At 46.4% G+C, this 21774-nt stretch overlaps 1 protein-coding gene across 1 annotated transcript in view; it reads right to left on the bottom strand.

Annotated features, from left to right (window-relative positions):
• The window catches only part of LOC146830806 (uncharacterized), an 878450-nt gene that overhangs the window by 273116 nt on the left and 583560 nt on the right, over positions 1-21774 (bottom strand). Inside the window, exon 14 of the mRNA XM_085604967.1 lies at positions 12458-12528. Within this exon, the coding sequence (XP_085461093.1) occupies positions 12458-12528 (71 nt within the window). The remainder of the gene's footprint in view (positions 1-12457; positions 12529-21774) is intronic.

Below are 21774 nucleotides of genomic sequence, written 5' to 3'. Positions count from 1 at the left end.
AAAGACTAGAACGCTACCCACAGTAAAAAGCGCTGGTTATGGTAGGCTCGAGTGTGCAAAAAGATGCAGTTTTACAAGCGTTTTTGTGCAAGGTGCAGTCAGCAGCAATAAAGTTTTAAAAGCAAGTTTAAAAAGCAAGTGGGTCAACTTTAACAATCAGGCAACAATAAAATACAGTTCCCAATTCGTTTCGTTTCTCCACCCCCGAAGCGTCACTCCCAATCAATGTTAGTTAGTGCGCGGTCGCTTCAGGGTGACGCTTAAGTAGGCGCCGGCACAGAAAGACTAGAACGCTACCCACAGTAAAAAGCGCTGGTTATGGTAGGCTCGAGTGTGCAAAAAGATGCAGTTTTACAAGCGTTTTTGTGCAAGGTGCAGTCAGCAGCAATAAAGTTTTAAAAGCAAGTTTAAAAAGCAAGTGGGTCAACTTCAACAATCAGGCAACAATAAAATACAGTTCCCAATTCGTTTCGTTTCTCCACCCCCGAAGCGTCACTCCCAATCAATGTTAGTTAGTGCGCGGTCGCTTCAGGGTGACGCTTAAGTAGGCGCCGGCACAGAAAGACTAGAACGCTACCCACAGTAAAAAGCGCTGGTTATGGTAGGCTCGAGTGTGCAAAAAGATGCAGTTTTACAAGCGTTTTTGTGCAAGGTGCAGTCAGCAGCAATAAAGTTTTAAAAGCAAGTTTAAAAAGCAAGTGGGTCAACTTCAACAATCAGGCAACAATAAAATACAGTTCCCAATTCGTTTCGTTTCTCCACCCCCGAAGCGTCACTCCCAATCAATGTTAGTTAGTGCACTATGGGCCCCATGCATCAAACTATAAAACGGTCGCAAACGGGCCGATTCTCAGAATCTGCCCCTTTACGACCGGTATTTTTGCATTTGGGATGCATCATCCCATATGCAAAAATCGGTAATTGCGAATACATTTAAGGAATCGCAAATTGCGATTCCTTAAATGCAATGCTGGAAGCAATTTAAAATAGCGATTTCATTATTAAGGTGCATTTTTCAAAGTTACATGCTACACACACACATGCCCTTGGGGTATGTGTATGCCAACATGGGTGCACATTACAATTTCAGGGGTGCAACAGGGTGTCCGTTTGACCCCCTTGCACCCTTGAAATTGCATGTGCAATTTGCGGGTACCAAATGCGTACTCGCAAATTGCGCATGCAATTCCCATTCATTCCTATCGGTGTGTAGGCCCATAGGAATGAATGGGAAGCCATTACTTAATTGCGACTCGCAATTTGCGAGTCGCAATTAAGGAATGTTTAGGAATCGCTATTTTTATATTTATTCCTACATGCATCGGCTTTTGCGTTTCCTTAATAATCGCAATTAAGGAATCGCAAAAGCCTTCCTTGATGCATGTGCCAGTATATCTGTTAACCAGTGATCAAATTTTGTCTCTCTTCTCCCAATTCTGGGCTACCTTCTGTTTCGCCAGTAGTATTGCAATCACAACTAATTTCCTGCACTGTGGTTGCAGTTCCGTGACCAAGCCTAGCAGGCGTACTCACGGGGTACATGGCAACTCTTCCATCACCATATCTGATAACGCCTTTGTGACCTGCACCCAGAACTCCTGTATATTTGCACAGTACCACGCTAGATGCATGAAATCAGCATCTAATGTGCCACACATTATACAGTTAGCAGACTGTCTCAGGCCATATATCTGTGTAACTGCATATATCTGTGTAAAGCTGCTGGATATATTTAAAATGGATGATTCGCAATAGCTGTTAGTCGCCCGGTTAGGATGCAACAAAATTCCCACTCTTTCTCTGTGACTGCATTGTCTAGCACTATGTTCCATCTCTCCATGCTTCTTCTATTTTGTGGGGCAGTCTGTGCTTGCATTGCAACATATACTCGAGTAATTAGCTTCACTTTGGATGGGCTGTCAAGCATGATCTGTAGTGGTTTTAGCGTCTGTGGTGCAGCACGGTGTTGTGGGTTCACTTTTTTCAGGGCTTGTTTCTGCCTCAGATACATAAATGTTCGCATAGGGTTAATGTTAACATGCGTAGAGACGGCCTCTAGTGTAATAAAGGTTCTATCTGTGTATGCATCTCCCATAGTGACAATTCCCATCTCTGTCACCAGTGCCAGTGCCTTAGACTTCTGTGCCACAGAAACACCCGGGTAGTGTGCCAAGGGCAATACAGGGGCAAAAATGGATGTTTTCCCAGCCCATGACAGGAGTGCATGCCAGGCCTTAACTGTGCTACCTGCTGTATTAATTTCATTTCTAGAGCTTAGCCGGTGCATCTGTGGTAACAATGCTGTGAGTGGTCGAGGGTGTTCACTGTCCACCTCTACCGCTATATGGGATAAAAATGGTGGTGAGTAGAACCAGTAGTGGGCAAAGTGAGCTTGCGCACACAGGTAATATAGGTAGAGGTCCGAAGCCCTGAATCCACTATGTGCATATGGCCTAGGGATTACCTCCCAGCTGCAGCGTGGTTGTTTGCCCTTCCACACTAGTTTAACCAGATGGGATTGCAATGCGGTGAAATAGGCTTTTGTCAGGTTTAGGGGGACATTAATGAATAAATATAGAAAATGTAGGAGTACCACCATTTTTATAATTGCCACTCTGTCCACCAGTGTTAAGGGAAGTTTTATCCATCTAGTTACTTGGTCTTCCAGAGCTGATAATGCTCGACCATAATTTTCTTTGAGTACAATGCCTGGGTATCCACACCCTAAGTACGTTACGGACTCTACACACCATTCCAGCAGGAATTCCAGATTGTACGGCACGGTGCAGCTTGTCAGGGAAGATCTAAAAGATTTTGTCCAATTTATACTGAGACCGGAAAGCTTTTCGTATTTAATATATTCCCTTAACAGGGGGCTAAGCTGCTCCTCCGGATTACGAACATAGAGCACCATGTCATCCGCATAGAGTGATCTAGCCAAAGGGCGCAATCTAAATCTCAGTACCGCATCAGCATGTTTCTGCCGCACTCTGCATGCCAAAAGCTCTAATGCAATGGCAAATAGCATGTGGGATAAAGGACACCCCTGCTGCGTTCCCCAACTTATCTGTATGGGTGATGAGTGACGGTTGTTGACTCGCCTTCTAGCAACAGGTTCAGTGTACAATAGCCTTATCCACTGTATGAAAGCTTGTGGCATGCCCATACGATGCAGTACATCAAACATATAACTCCACTGTATTGAGTCAAAGGCCTTAGCTGCATCGAGCAGCACAGCAGCTGCTTTATCTTTAGGATCTAGTTGGTGCAACACAGCATATATCGCTCTCAGGTTATGCGTGGTGGATCATTTTGGGACATATCCCGATTGATCATGGAGAATAAGTGCCAGCATGAGAGGACTCAGCCTGGCCGCTATGATTTTAGCAAGTATCTTTGTATCTATATTTCTTAGTGACAGCAATCTATAAGAATCACATTGTGTCGTGTTCTTACTCGGTTTTAACAATGATATCATTAGTGCCTCTCTCAATGTTGGTGGGAGTTTCTTAGTATCATGGGCTTCTGTATATATTGCATGTAAACGTGGTGCTAGAAGGTCAGCGAACATCTTATAAATTATACTGGGTAGCCCATTGCCCCCTGCCGCCTTGCCATTGGGTAGCGTTTGAATGGCTGCCCTCACCTCATCATCAGTAATAAGTTGTACCAAATATTCATGCTGGCCAGGGGAAAACCAAGCGAGTGCAATTTCGTCCAGATAGGATTCGGTCTCAACTCTTGTGGCTGCCTCACGGGGGCCTTACAACTTTGTATAGTAGTCCATAAACTGTGTGAGTATTTCAGGTGAGCTGTGGCACTTTGTAGCATCTGAAAATTGCAGCTCTGTAATATAAGTTTGTGAACTTGGTGCTTTGATCTTTGAAACCAGGCAACAGCCTTTTACCTTCCCCATATGAACTGGCCACCCGGTACGTAGACATATGTTGTATTTCTTGATCAGCCGTCTCATTGTATTCAGAAATCATGTTCCAGATTTCTGCCAGGGTGTCTGTGTCTTAGGTCTTCTCATATTTCCTTTCTAACCCCTCCAAGGTCTTTTCTAGCGCTTGCATACTAGCACGCAGAGCCCTCAGTACCCCTGCTTGTAGACCAATACATGTCCTGGGTACTGTTGCCTTGAAGGCCTCCCAGAGTGTGCCCGCACTCTCCACAGTGCCCTCATTTTGCAGGAAGCAATGTACAATGGCCTCACAAACTCTGTCTTTAAAGGCAGGGTCCAAGAGCGAGGTGGCCTGCAAATGCCACTTAAAGTCATGTGGGGTATTTGTGGGAATTGCCAGATCCAATACCACTGGCGAGTGTTCTGACAAAGTTCTAGGTAGATGGGCTACTTTTGTCACCCATGTGGATGCCTCCTCAGAAATTAACCAATAATCTAGCCTATTCCAGGTTTTGTGTACTGTGGAGACATGGGTAACCTCGCGGGCAAGGGGGTGTCTCGCCCACCATATATCTAACAGCGAATATGTGTTTATTATTTCCTGTATCACTTGTGCAGACCTTTTTCCCTGCCACTCCGTTATTGCATTTTGGTCTAGATTAGCATCCAGATAAGTGTTTAGGTCCCCACCCCATAGTACTTTTGTGGACTGTAGGGTGTATAGCTTAGACTCCAATTGGCAATAAAAATCAGGGCCATATATGTTTGGCCCATATGTGGTAACAATAGTTATAGGTGAGCCATATAGCGTCCCTTGTATGAGCGCAAAGCGGACCCCTTCATCCAACACGGTATGGGTAAGTATAAAAGGTGTGCCCTTTTTTACCATTATAAGAACCCCCCTGGAGTATGAGGAATAAGAGGGCGCCGCCCTCGGCACCGCCCACACTACTACCACCCCCATGTCTCCAGATTTTGTCAGGTGAGTTTCCTGCAATAATACAATTTGAACGTGGTGCCTGTCAAGGTAGGCAAGAACCTGCCGGATCTTTTTGGGATTGCATAACACCCTGGCATTCCAAGTCAGGAGCCTAAGTTCTTCCACCATTCGTGCTGCTTAAAAATAATAACATATTCGGTTCTAACCCAGTAATTCCTTCCACTCAGTATGTAACGCATATCATCAACATTCCCTGTGCTGTACCGTACATGACAAAAACAACTACCCGCCCCCTCCCACTTAGCATCCCAAACATGCCAAAGACATTCCCTTAGCAGTAGAACAATTAACAGCAATATAAACATTGCACAATACTAACTCTCTCCGAGTTATACAACCTTCCAGGCTTGACCTAAAGGGGTATACCCTTGTGGGAACGGCCAGTGGCCTCAACCAAAACCCTCCCTGTGACAGGATTGGCCGGATTAAATAACTGGGGCAGGCATCCATCTATTGCAGCGTTGAAACCCATTAGGTATGTTCATATACCTACTTACATAAGAAATGCTTTCTCTGTGATGGAGAAATCCACTCCCCCCCCAATGTGTTACACCCCCTCCCGCTAGCATATAACCATGACCAGTCTGCATTATGTCGTAAAAAGTGGCCCTCCTGTGGCATCTTAGTGCCTACTGTGAAAAAACAATATACATTGCACATGAGTCCTACTTGCAGATGTATGTATTACTGCTCATTCTTAGTCCCGCAGTCTGGGCTGCCGCCGTACTCCGCTCCGCTTCAGCCAAATCCCAATGGGAGGCAGCCGAATCAACATTGTTCTCAATTTTTGGACCAAGATATTCTCTGCCTAGGTGTGGGCCTCTCCGCATCGCTCTTTCCACCTTCCCAGACATCAGTCCAGAGGACGCAGTGTCGACAAGCAGTGACTGTTACTACTCCGAGTGTGCAAAGGACTCCGAGCGTGGTGAGCCAGTGCGTTTACGCTGTATTTGCTTCAAGAACACTCATCGGTCCCGTCGTCGTAAAGAACTGCGGTTTGCCCTCATAGGAGATCCTCATGCGCGCAGGATAGAGCACTGCATAGGGGATGTTTGCCATGTGTAGCTTCTTTTTTACTGCAGCAAATTCCTTTCGAGCAGCCTGGACTGTCATAGTGAAGTCTGGGGCAAATACCACTTCATTCCCTTGGTATATGATATTCTGCTTTTATCGCAAGATGGAGTCGCGATTCCGATAATTCAGGATTCGGGCTATAATGGGCCTTGGGGGAACTCCGATGCTGGCTAGTGACCTGTGTGCCCTCTCCACTATTCACACCTGTGATAGGTTTTCTGATCGGAAGATTTCTTTCAGCATTGCTTCCACGTATTCCTCCAGGTGGCCCGTGTTTGTGCTTTCTGGAATCCCCATGATACGGACGTTATAGCACATGAATCATGCCTCCAAATCCTCATTCTTGGCTCTGATCACTTTCAGGATTTTCTCTATCCCCCTGCATTTGCCAGCTGTTTCATGCTATTCATCCTCTACACAGGAGATCCGCTGCTCCGCAATGGTCAGAAGTGCCGCTTGTTTATCTAATTTGACGGCCATGCTATTTTCCCATCAATGGCCTGGAGGCTTTGCTGTATCGATATCTCTACGTCGTGCGTTTCCCTGACTATGCCCCCGTGCATGCGTGGGGTCGATGCAGAGCCACCACATACATTAGGTCCTGGGATTACCCAGCAAGCCTTGCTTCCACCATATGGGCCACCCGCCCAGTGCGACCGGCCTACAGCCTGTCAAGTCTTGCTGATGTTACTCCCCGCGTCTTGGGAGGCTGATGCTTCAATTCCGTGGTCTCACTCTCCAGGTTCAGCCCTCTGGCGGGGCCCCCACCACAGCCTTCTTCCGCTTATTCTCCTTGTCGCTGCACTTGGCATGGAGTAGGACCTCTTGCAATTTCCCCTGTTCCGACCGCAACTCTCTGGGGGAAAGGGCACACAGTCTAGTCCCAATCCCCCTGCCAACTCCAAACCGGGCAGAAGCTACACCCGAAGTCTCAATGGCGCGCCGGTCCTCCTCCCGGAATGTGTGTTGCGCGGCCACCCCTAGCTCACTTGAATGCGCCTTTATTTGTCCACAGTGCCAAAGGACGGGGACTTATACACACAGTTCACCATTTATTGTGCGTTGCCCACCTTTGCTGCTGATCAGGAAGGCAGTGCAGCACAGCACAGTGCGGCTGCCCTTCACCCCTCCACAGATCCTACAGAGCGGTTTGCACCGAGGTCGCGCTCCCCCACAGTGACACTGCCACAGTCTCCCCCACAATGACACCTCCACAGTCTCCCAGGGCTCCGCTGCTTATCACAGCAAGTATCCCATGCAGGCTTACCTGCCACCCGGGATCCACCGCGGCCACGTTTTCATGATTATAACTGGACCCGAGGAGCTACAGTGCAGCTAACAGGCGACCCAGCAGCTCATCCTCGCTCTCCTTTCGCCAACGCTGCACTCCACCATCTTGCCTCCCCGTCTATCCTCGCTTCATGGAATGCAGCTTTCCCGTTCTTACCACTCTCAGGGGCACATCTATGGTCATGTCTTGCCTCCTGTGTACCAGGTCAAAGCTTTACAGGCGCAGATGTCTGCCCATTACACTGATAACTGGCAGATTATAGAACCGGCCGGCTAAGCTGCACTAATGTGTGGCTGCCTTGTGGTGGGCTCTCTGGCGCCCCACAGATAGCTGTGACAGGATACGGTCCCTCCTCAGTACCAAACACAGGGTAACCAGAACATATTATACACTCAGTCGCAGGGAGGTCAGCCGTTCACCACACAACTGCAGCAAGGATCTTGTAATTGACCAAGCACCTGTCAGCGGCAACTACAGATGGGTAATCAAGCACAACAGGGACTGGGGCCACAACCCTGGCTTGGAGGGGTGACAGTGTGGGGAGGTAGCGCCTTCATACAACCACAGAACCAGAATTCACAGCAAAATAGGCCCCACAGTAATAAAGACAGGTGATAATACTCCCAGCAACTTAACCTCCCAGTAGTTCACTTCCGATAATAAAGACAACCAGCCTTCCCTACCTCTGAAAATTGTATCAGACCAGAAAACACTAACAAACAGCACTGGGGGTCCAAAATTGTACTTACGTTCAGGGCTGCTGGGGGCTGTGTCGATTGAGCATCCACATTAACAATATATTCATCCTGCGGGAGCACAGAATAATCAGGTTGCATAAAGTGCCCATGGAAGTGAAGGCCCCACTCTGCTGCTGACCCCCCAGAGTGGGGTTCACTGACCACACCCCAGGGGCATGTCAGTCTGACGATTCTGAAAACTGTTTGAAAAGCAGACACCCAGGTCCCGCAGCCAAAGCCTAATTGGATGCATTCCAATCACCATGCCGGAGGGACCCTAGTTTCGGGAATTATGTCCACACTTAAATGTTTCCTTCATGATGTGTAGTCCCGATAGCACCCCAAATGCTCTAGCCATCCTCGGTGATGGGAACAATGTTCTTCTTCCACCTGGGATGGTAAGGCTCTAAAACTTTACAGGCCGACACACGAGAGTCAAAAAGTAAAGAGGCCTCAGCATAATGATGAGTTTGAGACTCCAGTTGGGGGTTCATGCAACCTTTTACCCTTCCAGAGATCGACAAGATGATCACCAATTTTGTTGGTCAATCAACAATTTCATTAGACTCAACGACTGTGCCCAATTTGAGGACTCAAGAGACCCCAGCCAAAAAGCTAGGGACACCAGACCTACAGGAAACGCAGATAGAAAGTGGGGTGTGGTCCAAGGGAGATGGTGTGCCAGGGATGGAGCTTCCAAGCCTCAATCCATGCTCCAGATGGAACGCAGGGCACCAGCTGCACCCGACTCAAACTCATCTCCATTCCGAGAATAGTCTACTCGTGCAGCTCCAACCTTGCCGGCACAATTAAGGAAAACTGTCTGCCCTGACTTCCGACCCCACTGGGCGGTATGGGGGGACGGGGCCATAAGAGCAGCCTCTGACCCTTTTCCCGTGGGCAAAGCAAACAATGAATTGTGCAACTTAAGGAAACACCCAAACTAAAAAGAAATGCGCCATAAATGTGTCCAAAAAGAAGATTCCAGTTAAAAGGCGAGGTCGAGGTCAACCAAAGGCGGGTATCTGAGGCCACAAGGGCGGTCCATGTAGCACACCACGTGCCGGATCAAGGAGATTCACAAACATTAAAATGGGATTCCAGGGTACATTGCAAGTACCAGTAACACCAAACTGCAACACAGCCCCTTTTCCCCCATTTCCACATTTGCACGCACATGTAGCGAACATACATGGACTAAAAACACAACTCACAGGAAGCGCAAGTGGAAGTAATAGCAAAACAGGTAGACCCTAGCAGTAAAATAGTCCTGGGCCGCATAGCAACCGCGATTGTAAGCATGCACCGGGGAGGGCGTTTTAAAAAAACACTAGTGACGCCCATAGCACTCCTGCTTAAGTCACAATCCTATCCCTCCCTGAATTCTTGGGTTCACTTCAACACTTACCTAACACTGATCTGACCAACCAGAGCCAAAACGTCGGAAGCGAGCCAAAAACACCCAAGTAGGATGGGGTTGCTCAATGGCTTATAAAAAATATCTGTCCGCACAACAGTGCTTATGTTAATCACCCTTGCTCCCCTAATCACTGAAAGACATCTCCAATAGGGGTCACGTTCTGATACCTCACCAGATCCCAACTGATAAGTTGATGGGCTCACACCCCTGTGATGGAATACAAAGCCATTGAGAACAGAGCGTATGCAACTAAGCTAAAGTAACAGTCAACAAAGTACTAATCCAAAACAGGTAGCTGCAAGGACAACGAAGTGCACCAAAGTCGACTTGTCATCAACCCCCATGTTCCAAGGGGAAAGAACATTATGAACTTGCACAATGGAAGGAGGAAAAAACCACGGGCCCTCAGGAAGGGTTCTGATAAACACCCACGGCCCTCAGAGAGGAGGGGAAAAGTGCATGGGTGTGTCTTTTCCAACATGCAATCTAGCCCTTCCATGGCAATATCATCCTAGAAGTATAAACCACAAACTTTCATGAGCTATTGAGAAGTAACACCGCCACCAGAGGAGCAGAGACAACTCCCAGGAAACCCATACGTAGAACTGCATTGTCCAACCCAACAAGATAGAAGCACACAGGGTAGTTGTAAACATAACCCAATACGACACCAACCCAACAGTGCTATACATCCTAATTGAACCCACTGATATCTAAACCAAGCTGGACAGGATGCAAAGGAAGGGCCACATAGGGGAAGATATCATATGGCCCATGATTTCCCGGAGAAAATATTTTTGGAGGTGGCAAAATCCCCAACTCAGTGCACAAACACGTCTGCTCCAGCATCCATCTGTGTACCGAGAGTGGCTCTTAGTGTAACTGGACCGGTCTTATTAAACAACAAGTGGTTTCCCGATATAAAATTCCTATGTAGGGGCGTCCAGCTCGGGGGATAAAATCATTAATGGATAGCATGAGGAAGGGTTGAATGAAAGTCTTACTACCCCATGTCAGGAAATATGGGACACTGAGGTGGCTGGATACACTTGGTTAGAAGGGAAGGGACAACCCTTAATTGTACAAAAACTAACACTGCCTTTCTTATGTTTCGGAGGAAAAGGAATGCTTCCGATGGGGACAAATGCTAACTGCGAAGTGATCTTACACAATCCGGATATGCAGTGGGGCACCTCCATGCTGAAGATTTTTACTGGCAATGCAGCAGGCATTCCTGCACTCAACTTGTTCCTGGATGGAGAGGACTGTGTTCCCTGGTCACCCTGCACAGCCCAACCCTGGTCATTCCTTGAGAAGAGCTATCAGACTTGTACCAGCACCTTTTAAGAAAAAAAGACAACCTTCCTGCACCAAGCTCTTGAAAGGAGAACTGCGGACTATTTTGGCAGGGCTCAATTGAAGAAGAATTTAGACTGTTCATGGAAGCATAGCTGATAGCAGGGGATCAATACCCTTCTTGCCCTGCAAACAAAAGCCAATGCCCACTGCTTACAAACAATGTGGTGGAAGATGCAAAAATGATGAACAGCACTGAGCTCGGCCTCAATTTTATCAGAGAAGAACTGCGATCAATCTGCCTCATGCTAATATAGCACCTATATATACTGGACTTAATGACTGAAATGGAGGGAGGGGTCTTTGCCAAGAATGGAGCGGCCTGGTGTATGTTCATCGCAGAGAATCACATTGAAAATGGAACACTGACGCTTGTCATTCAAGAACTGCACAAACTACAAAGAAACATGCGCGAAGAGGGAGGTGCCCCTGAGCATGAATTGCTTTCGAATTGGTTTTCCGGGCACCCATGATGGATATACGATTTATGCAAATCACTGTTGACAGTTATCCTTATGGTATGTGGGGTTCTACAACTGGGGATCACCTGCTGTAAAAACGCAGTGTTCAAACTTGGAAGATGTTTTCTCCCCTCTCCAGAGGTACCCTAATGGGATCTAGATCTCTTATGAGGCTTTGAAGAACCATGGCTCTCTTACTCTGAAGACGTTCTCTGATGTTTAGTCGTCTGGAGCCATAATAATAACCTCCCCTCTCTATGCAACAAATCTTGCACTGTCTTACTTCATGTTTGGGATGGAGGCAGTATATACAATCCTCGTGTGGATCATCCACATGCACTCTCTTCCTGCCACAGGTCTTACATTGGTGTAAAAAAGTCTGAAGAGGTTGTATCTACTGGATATGTGAGGTGCCCCAGTTGCTGGTGTTTGTGCTTCCTGTGACTAAGGTGCGCAATTGTGGTATCTGCTGAGACAGTAGTTTCAGTAGGTAAGTCCAAGTGACCACCACTGTCAGGGAGTCATTTGTTTATTTTATGGAAATTTATGGGGCCAGTTACATACCAGAGGTAAATCCAGGCACAAAAATACCCAGGCCGAAATAAAGTTTGCATATGAAATGGGGTTGGTACAGTGTGCAATATCAGTGTCCTAAGCTGCACGTGCACCCGCTGAACACATAAATAGTAAAAAATGCATTATAATCTGTGCAAAAAATAAGAAAGGCAATCAACCCTGCTCATTTGTTCCGTTCAAAGTTCATGCATTAACTTGGAGATATTCCATGTTTTATGTTTGAACTTTACACGTCTGGCATGCATAAAAAAGGCCCTTCATGATACAGACCATGACTTGAAGGCAACAGGTCGTGCCAGTCCCATGGGCACCATGGCCTATGACCACAGAATGGGCAATGGGTCCTCTTAACTGGTTGTGTAGCAAAAAGCAGCCATAACTGTCATGAAACGGAGCCTCGTGTTCGGCCTAGGTGCCACTGACCTGTTGCGCTACTGATAGCTGTAATGTCCCTGGTCAATGAGATGTGACCAGGGAATTCCCTTGAGTCTGCTTAAAGGCCAAACACGAAAGCATAACCCTGCAGCCTGGATACTTAATTGTTTCTCTCATTTTCATCACATTGCCGTTCTGCTCTGACTGGTCTTATATTATAACATTTATGATTGAAATGCAAATACTTTTTTTAATTCTCTTACCATAAGTCCTTCATATATGCAGGGCGAGAATCACCCAACTCGTCTATCAGTTGTTGGAGATATACTTTTTCCTAATGGAAAGTCAAATCATAAATACACGAAAAGTGAGCTATATTGCATTTTCAAAAATTCTTCAAGATGTTCGTATAAGAGTCAAATGTCACTTAACAGTTAGCGTTAATATAAATAACAATTTACATAGTTGTTTCCATCAGCATATGTGTACAATTCGATATACGGTTGCAGTGATGTTTATGATTGCAGTTCTACATGCTAATTGAAACGGTTTCTTCTGAAGGAAAGGGCAGCTAAACTAAAGAGCATATTTCTTTAAAAAAACAAAAAAAAAGACTTTGCGAGATGCACACTTTGCGTTACTCACGAAGTTATAACAGATGCGTGTTAGGAGACTTTGCAACTTTCCACCTACATAGATGAGCTTGTTGTCTCACAATCATAACTATTCACTCAATGCACCATCAGATGGGTCCCTTGCTATCTCCACTATGATAGGCAGCTTTGAAACATGTTTATTTTATTTGTATTTTTTAGCAAACGTACAAATCAATGTGTAAGTCGCAGTTTCAATTTCAAAGATTAGGGACCCTCCCCAGTGGACCCTGAAGAAACTCTGTGGTAGACAGAGGGTTGGAGAGCCACCCCACCCATGGATCCTCAAATACCCATATTACTTACACTAGGGAAGCCGGGTGCATAGGTGTGAAGCAGTGTTGGAAACCGCCATCAGGAGAATGCTGCTGCTGGAGAAGGAGAAAGTGTACGGTGGAATCCAAAGGTGGATTCAAGTTGAAGAGTACCTGTAAGCAGAGTGGACAGAGTCTATGTCACTCAGGAGTGACCCAGAGACCAGGAAGACGAATGCCCCCCGATGTTGGGAGTTGCAGGAGATTTGACAGTGACCTTGACTCTGCAGCTGTGAGGACCAGACAATGCTGAGGAAGACCAGGAGCCATGCACAACCTGTCCCACGTTGGATGTGGAGAGTTGAGGGGTCGGTGTCCGTCGGGAGCACCATCAAGCCTTATCAACTGCAAACAACGTGGATGTCGAAAAAGGTGCAATGTCAGGAATAGCAAGGTCCAGGGGACTCACCACAAGCAGGGGAGTCAGGGCAGGCCCGAGCAATCAGGGGACCCCAAAAGAAACAAAGATGACCCTCAAAGGGCCCACAGGCTGGAGGCACTGGAGTCGTAAGAGGACCTTGAGCAGCTCACCAAAATATGCAGGCCACGATGCAGATGATGTGGTGTGGACAAAGATTCTGGTCACTGGAGATGCTTGAGGTTGGGGCTACTTGGAGCCCAAAGATCTTGGTGGAAGTCAACAAGCCTTTGCAATGGCAAGTTTGACGCGTTGCACAGGGGTTTGGTTTCTGCGTCTCCTACGAGGGATACTGGCCTCAATCTTGGTGAGAAGGCAGGGCAGGCCTCGAGAGATATGGAGAAGCACCACTTGTGTTGCTGAGCCTTTCGAAGTCCGTGGGAGCTCAGGATCAGCAGACCGGTCAGCTTAGTTGCCTAGCCTGCAGATGTAGGGCAGTGACTCCTTCACTCCAAGGGAGATTCCTTCAGGTGTCTTGGATGCCCATAGGCCTTGGAAGGTTCCTGCATGGTGCACAGGCACAGATGATGTAGCAGACTGGAAGGGAGAGGAAGTGGAGCCCAAACGAAGTCCAGCGAAGTACAGAGTGCTCAGACGGTAGAAGTTGAAGTGGTGTCTGACTTGAATTGTGTCTCACAACAAATCTAGGGACCTACACCCTGGTAAGCCCTTAAGTAACCTAAGGAAAGGGTTAGGACAATTCAGGGGACCCTTCCAGGGGAGGGTTTGGACAGGGGGAGGAAACTCCCATGTCCTTTGCCCAGTTTCACGTCAGAGCGGGAGCCAACGGCTCCCAGAGCTGGTTTGAACTGAACTATTATCAACAAAAAAAAAAGAGGAGCAATAGAGGGATAATGACCAGGTCGCCCTCCACTCACTGAACCATGCAAAAAGTGACTTGATTATAATGAGCACTATACACTTTCAAAATACCAGGGGCCTTCTTTGTAACCAATCTCTGTCAAAGGCTGGCTCCACCCAATTACCGGTCCTGCCCAGTTTCAAGTGTTCTGTACTCTAAATTTTAAAAGTTTTTCAGCCCACCATACATACTCTCACATCATAAACAGAACCAGTAAAAGCTGTGAGGGGACACAAAGTACCTCGCGTAAGCATCACCAAAGGACCTGCTGGTTGTTACTCACCAGTTTGCTCACATTGTCATCATTGCTAACTTTAATGACCAAAACAGAAAAAAGGTTATTGTGCCCAAGTTTTTATACTTTATGTGAGAGAAGATGAAGAAAGAAACAGAGTGTTGTGTTGATGCTTGTGTCATTCATCAACCAACTGGACCCCGGAACGTGAAAGAAGAAGATTGCTTCTCCAAGCTAAAATGAGTTGTGACTCACTTGCAGTCGTACATACATTATTATTCGCAGTGATTGCACTCAGATTAAAAGAACGGCATGTTTTAGACCATTTCAGTTAGAACGGCCGACATGTTTTATTGCCCAATAATTTTTGGCAATTTCATCTGCGCTCGGGGACCAATCTCCACCCCACCGATGTTTCAACTGCAATTTGTGGTGGTTGACAAACAATATAAAAGAAAGAACCTGCCAAACAAGTAAACACATATTAAAATGGTGTATAATGGCAACTTTGCCAAACTATTTTTGCAGGAAAACATGCATGGTTCTGCCATTATTAACAGGACTCGTACCAGCAACACACTCATAGGGGAGGGCACACACACATTTTAGCCACACTTCCCCATCAGGAAAATAGCAGCCACCGATCATCAGCCGATGTATATACACACCCATACATTCATCATGAGCCCATAGTTATACATAATGCCAGTACCTCAATAGTTCTCACTTGTTCTCCCGACACGCATTGAGTGCCTTTTTCATGTCTTTATATCTATGCTGATGGGAGATATATCACAAATCTAGCCCCAAAGTAATTAGCTCATTTGTCGAGCTTGCTCAGTGCCATTGCGGTCAAGCTGCTGGGAAATCTGTGCAAAGTTTAGCCTGACAGCTACTAACTCTGTTTCCAACACTCTCACAACTCTGTTAAGGTCATGCTGATTTCAAACCTATAACGTTGCGAGTACCTTGCGGGATAACCTTCCCGTGGGGACATTTTTCAGGTACACTAGGAACTGTACAGATACAAGCATGTATATAGAACAATCTGAAAATGTGATGAAACGGCTTGAAAACAGAGCTTACCCGACCAAAGTGCTAAAACGGGCACATAAGAGAGCGCTGAGTATCCCTTGAGAGGCATTGCTGGAAAGAAACAAAAGATTTAATGAAGCCTGTCTACCAGTGGTAACAACCTTTGACCCTCTGTCTACCAAAATCAGGCAGATTATTAGGAAACATTGGTTGTTGCTGGACGCGAGCGAGAAACAAATGCCTCCACCCGGGTTCGCATTTAGAAGGGCATCTAAACAGAGAGACTGGCTGGTCCATACCCATCATATCAAATAGAAAAGGGAATCAGGTATACCATCATGGAACTTCCCATGTGGGAATTGCACTGTTTGTGATCTTACTTAGGCGTCCAAGAAAGTTCAGCTGATGGATGGTAGAACTTGGCATCAAAATAAATTCAGCAACTGTACCACCACAAATGTAATTTACAGACTAACGTGTGCTTGTGTATTGCACTATATTGGCCTCACGTCCCGTAAAGTAAAGGTGAGGATACAAGAACATATTAGCACCCTTAAGGTAGGGAAATTGACTACACGACTGGTCCGGTATTATCAGGAGTTGAAACACAATTTCAGGAACCTGAAATGGACAGTGTTGGAGAGAGTAATGAGAGATGTGCACATCATCAAGGACACGCTGTTCAGGAAGGAGGTGCGTTGGATTTTTATTTTACAAAAGCTGACCAGACGGGCTTGAACGATTACATTGAGTGGAATAAGGTGGGCAGATAGGAACGTGTCCCCTTTGAGACATACCCGAGGTCCCGGCATTGGATAGGCAAGGTTGAGATTTATTTACTAATATGTGTCTGCGCTAACTTAGACAAAGGGTCAGAAAAGTACGAAAAGTGTGAATTGGGTGGGCAGATAGGAACTTGTCCTCTTGGAGATAAACTGGAGGATCTGGTATGGGATGGGCAAGGTAAAGATAGATGTACCAGTATGTGTCTGTGTTAGCTGACCCCAAGTGCTAGCAAAGTAAGAAAAGTGCAAAACTAGGGGCACTGGCATGGAGATCTTTAAATCATGAGAAACACCGCTAAATCAGGAAAGGTTATTTGCGCAGCTTTGTACCCACTTTACCACATTGACCACATTTATCCTGATCTTTAAACTATGAGAAACACCGCTAAATCAGGAAGGGTTATTTGCACAGTATTCCACCACATTTAACCATCTTTATCCTGATCATTCCCTTGGAAAGCACCGCGTAGCACACTGAGGCTACATGCATGGGTGCCGAGAGGTATAGAGTACCGTTGACTACTAAGGTGCCCCTCAAAATGTATACACTTCCATCGCTATATATTTAGATAAACACCCCTTGGTAGTTATATGACTGCCCGGGATTGTCAATAAACTTGACCAACGCAGTGCATTTTTTAAAATAAATACTGTGTACCTAGATGTTTATTTATAAATACTGTGCACGCAGATGTTACTAAACTGTAACCATCTTCGGGGCTTACTGTGCAGCTATTACGGATATCGCCCTATCTGGGAGTATGAACTCCAAGATGGCGCTCGATGAGACCCCCGTTTAACCAGTACGAATGGTGGGCACTGCACAATCTCCCGGTCTCACGGGATTGGCAGGAACAGGCCGTTGAACCAGGCGAGGGGGAGGGCTTCCCACTCTCCTTTGGGGTCACGGTACGTGTATTTCAAGGGGTGCTCTTGGTGTCCTGGACGAGTATGCAGCCCAGACGATCAGTATAGCGGAGATAGTGGGGGTAAGCGGGTGTATGGAAAGGATGTGCCACCCGCTACTTGTTACTCGCAACGTTATAGGTTTGAAAGCAGCATGACCTTAACAGAGTTGTGAGAGTGTGGGGGACAGAGTTAGTAGCTGTGGGGCTAAACATTGCACAGATTTCCCTGCAGCTTGACCGCAATGGCACTGAGCAAGTTTGAGAAACGAGCTAATTACTTTGGGGCCAGATTTGCGATATATCTCTCATCAGCATACATATAAAGACATGAGGATGGCACTCAGTGGGTATCGGGAGAACAAGAGAGAACTATAGAGGTACTGGCATTATGTATAACTAAAGGCTCATGATGAATGTATACATGTATATATCCACAGGCTGACGATCGGTGGCTGTTTTTTTCCTGATGGGGAAGCGTGGCTACAATTTGTCCATGCATGTTTACCTGAAATTTTTTTTGGGGTAAAGTTGCCATTATACACCATTTTAATATGTGTTTACATGTTTGGCACAATCTTTCTTTTATATTGTTTGTCAACCACTACAGATTGAGCTTGAAGCATCAGTGAGGTGGAGATTGGTCCCCGTGCCCAGATGAAATTGCTGAAAATTATTTGGCAGTAAAACATGTCACCCGTTTTCCCCCACATACGTTTATGCTTCTTAGGACAGGTTCTAGCTTCATAAATTGACTTCACCTGGTGGGCACACCAATAGACCCCCCAAGCCACCTCTTAATTTTCGGCAGTTTCTGTTGTTTCCATGCGTGAGCCACATCTCATCTGGCTACCAGGCAAGCCACCCCCAGGAACACACGTTTCGCTATATGGCCTCAAACTTCCTCCAACAGCCCAAGTAGCGCAATCCAAGGCGTCAACTAAGGAGTACGGCCAGGACCGCAGATAGGATTTGACCCAAACTCTCCGAAAAGGGCCTCACATCTGGACATCCCCAGGCCACGTGGAATAAGTCCACAGCAAGAAGTGCACACCGCACGCATATTGCTTGCACATCCAGGAGCGAATGTTGCAAGTGCCTTGGTGTGAGATAGGTCGCATGCAGATAGTTAAATTGCACCATACACAGCCATGTGGAAATCACCTTCTCTCTAGGCACCATGCATGCCTTCCTCCAGTCAGCCTCATCCAAATCTCCCACACAGGACACCTCTGCCGGTCCTTTCCTAGGCTGTCCAGAGTGTGGATCACTAGTGAACGATAAAGTGCTGTAATAACCCCCTTACCGAACTTCCTTTGGAAAATCTTTGCCATCAATTTATTATTTAATTAACTTCCCATACTATATCCTCACAAACCTAGCAGCCCACACTTATAATATAACTAAAATAGATCATTATAACACAATTGACATAGTAATCAATTAAATAATTAGCAATAAGTTAATAATTGTCAATTGATTATTACTTAAATAACCTTCCCACCCTATGCCCCTACAAACCCAGCAGTCAGCACCTAATATAGAACTTGTAAAAATATAATTATTGCACAATTTACATAATTTATGGCCAATTACATAATTAAAAATAAATTAATTGTTAAGTAATTATTACTTAGGGCCTGATTATGAGTTTGGCATCCTGTCTGCTGGACCAACGCTGCGGCGCCCACAAGCTGGCAGCATACCAACCGCCATATTAGGACTCTACTGCTGGGCTGGCGGTGTGTCGCGGCGATGAGACGGCGATGGCATGCTTCGGCTCATAAAGAGAGCCTTAAGCACATGCCGATGCAGCGCCACTTGCATGTCGGGTGCATTTTTTTTTGTATACTGTTTTCATTATTTTGCAAAACAATGCATGGCAGTCATACATCAATTATTAAAATCTGTACCTTACATCATAATATTATTTCTAATGCCCCCACATACTCTTTTGATAAACCATTAGTTCTTTACATTAGTAATATATTATTGTTCACTTCACTGCAGACATCTCAAAGTGCTTGTTTGTGTATTATTATGAGCAGATTGTCAGCTACTTAATTCCAATACTTGATAATGATCCGTATAGTTATCAATAAGTCATAATCAAACACCCTCCCCCCTCCCTCTGCAGCCGGTGTGTCCAAGTTCCTAATCTCATATTTCAGTATTATTATCAGTTCCCTCGCGCCTTGTATCAAGATATTTGGGGGACAATACCTTCCGTTCCTGGTGCACCTCATATTACCCGTTAAAGCACCACAGGGCTATGCCATTAGTTTCATCACGGCTCTTTGAACAATCAAGGGGAACCCATTGGGGCCTCCCTGACAGAGCCCACCTCGGAGTCAGGTTCGGGCGTCTGTAATGCAATTACTAAGGCCTCCCACGCCCTCGCTGCTTTCATCGCATTCTCATTATTAGCTCGTATAGCTTGTTGCAATCTAACTATACTCTCACTCTTAGCCCATTTGAGTAAGTCCGATTTCCACCTCCCTATACTAGGCCCTCGCCTTGATTTCCATTGGGCCGTGATCTCTCTCTTAGCTAGTAGTAGGCCTAGATCGAGAAACTTACTCGTGATTTTTGTTTTGGGAGTATGCGGAAACCAGTGCAACATACAGGTGCCCATGTCAGTGTCTATGTGGCGGTCCGTAACTCCACAAAGCAGTTCGACTACCTCCTCCCAGTATGTTCCTAACTGTCCGCAGCTCCACAGCATGTGATGTAACTCCGCCCCCTCTAAGTTACAGCGTAGGCACTGGGCGGTATCTATCTGAAAATACCGATTAATCTTGGCCGTAGTTAAATAAGCCCTATGTAATATAAAGAAGTGTATTAATTGAAATCTAGCATTCCTAGTACTCTTCCAGGCCCTCCTGATCAGTTGCGCCCATGTTTTTTTCGGTATTTCCTTCCCGAGATCCACCTTCCACTTTCGCTGTAATTCTTGCAATGGCTGCAGGCCTTCCGTGACCAGGCGCTGCCATTACTACATATTGGCACTTCATAGAGGTCCGCGGTTCCGATAGCCCTTCTTTCCAATGATGTTGTATCGCCGAAACCAGGGCTACATGTAGCAAATAATCCCCTCGCGGAAGGTCATACCTGTCCCACAGCGTTTGAAAAGGTAGTAATACCGTGTCTTCATATAAATCTTCCATTACCTGGACACCCATCATCTCCCAGTCTGCCAGTGCCGACCAGTCCCCCCATGCGGGAGGGCAGTACACATGCCCAAAGGAATCTCCGGTGCGTACAGGCGACTAATTCCGGCTCTGCGCTGGCTCCGGTTCCAACATTATCTCAACATCCGTTCCTCAGCAGTGAGTGAGCCAAGGACACAAACGCTGCTGCAATATTATAAATGACAGCACTTGACGTGGAAGCCACCGTCCCTCGGGACCATCTGGGCCCCTAAACTCTCAAGCCACTGCTGGGGTGAGCCACTGCAGCTGAGCCGCCAAATAAAAGAGTTTGAAATCTGGCACCGCCAGACCCCAATCCGCTCTTGGTCTCATCATTATAGGCAAGGCTACCAGCCTTCTGCCGTTTCCCCATAAGAAACCGCTAATCATGGATCTAAGCTGCCTGAAGATTGCCCCCGGTATCCAAAGCGGCAGTGTCCTAAAGTAATATAGCAGACGGGAAATGCCACCATCTTCAGGAGGGTCACCCTGCCGGCTACCGAGAGTGGCAAAGTACACCAAAAAGCCAGGCTTCCTCTCAGTCCTCGTAAGGCCCTGCCCACATTCCCTTCCAGCAAATCAGCTGGTGTATGATATATTTTAGTACCGAGATAGGGTAAGCAATTCGGTTCCCACCGAATTACCGCCACCTGAACAGGGCCAGCCGTTGATGGAGTCACCGGGGAAATACAAGTCTTCCCCAGTTCACCCCCAGCCCCGAAATCCCACCAAACACCTGAAGCAGGCTTGTCGCCCCTTCCAGCGCCTCCCTTGTATTGGCCAGGAAAATAAGTAGATCATCGGCATACAAGGATATATACTGCACGTCTCCGCGCAAGGCCAGTCCCTGGTAGTGCTGCCCCATTCTAGCATGTGTGGCCAACGACTCAATGGCCAACGCAAGCATGTCGGGTGCACTCTTGCCATGCACCATGTTGTACTTAGCACACAATATGTGCATGACATGCTGGCATGGGGTAAATAACAGCAATGGGGTAACCCTGTATCCCTCAGAACCTGGGTGTATATATAGAAAGCTACAGTGGTCCTGTCGGGGGCAAAAAGAGTGAATCAAAGATGCAAACAAATTAAACATTGTACAGAATCAAAAAAGAAGTCAAATTATTTGTAGAGAAAGTGACATGTAAGTTACATGTAGTTGGAACACGACAACACCGACTA

Source organism: Triturus cristatus, chromosome 5_1, assembly GCF_964204655.1.
Source record: "Triturus cristatus chromosome 5_1, aTriCri1.1, whole genome shotgun sequence".
Classification (NCBI taxonomy): domain Eukaryota; kingdom Metazoa; phylum Chordata; class Amphibia; order Caudata; family Salamandridae; genus Triturus; species Triturus cristatus.
This window is presented reverse-complemented; position numbering and strand designations above follow the sequence as displayed.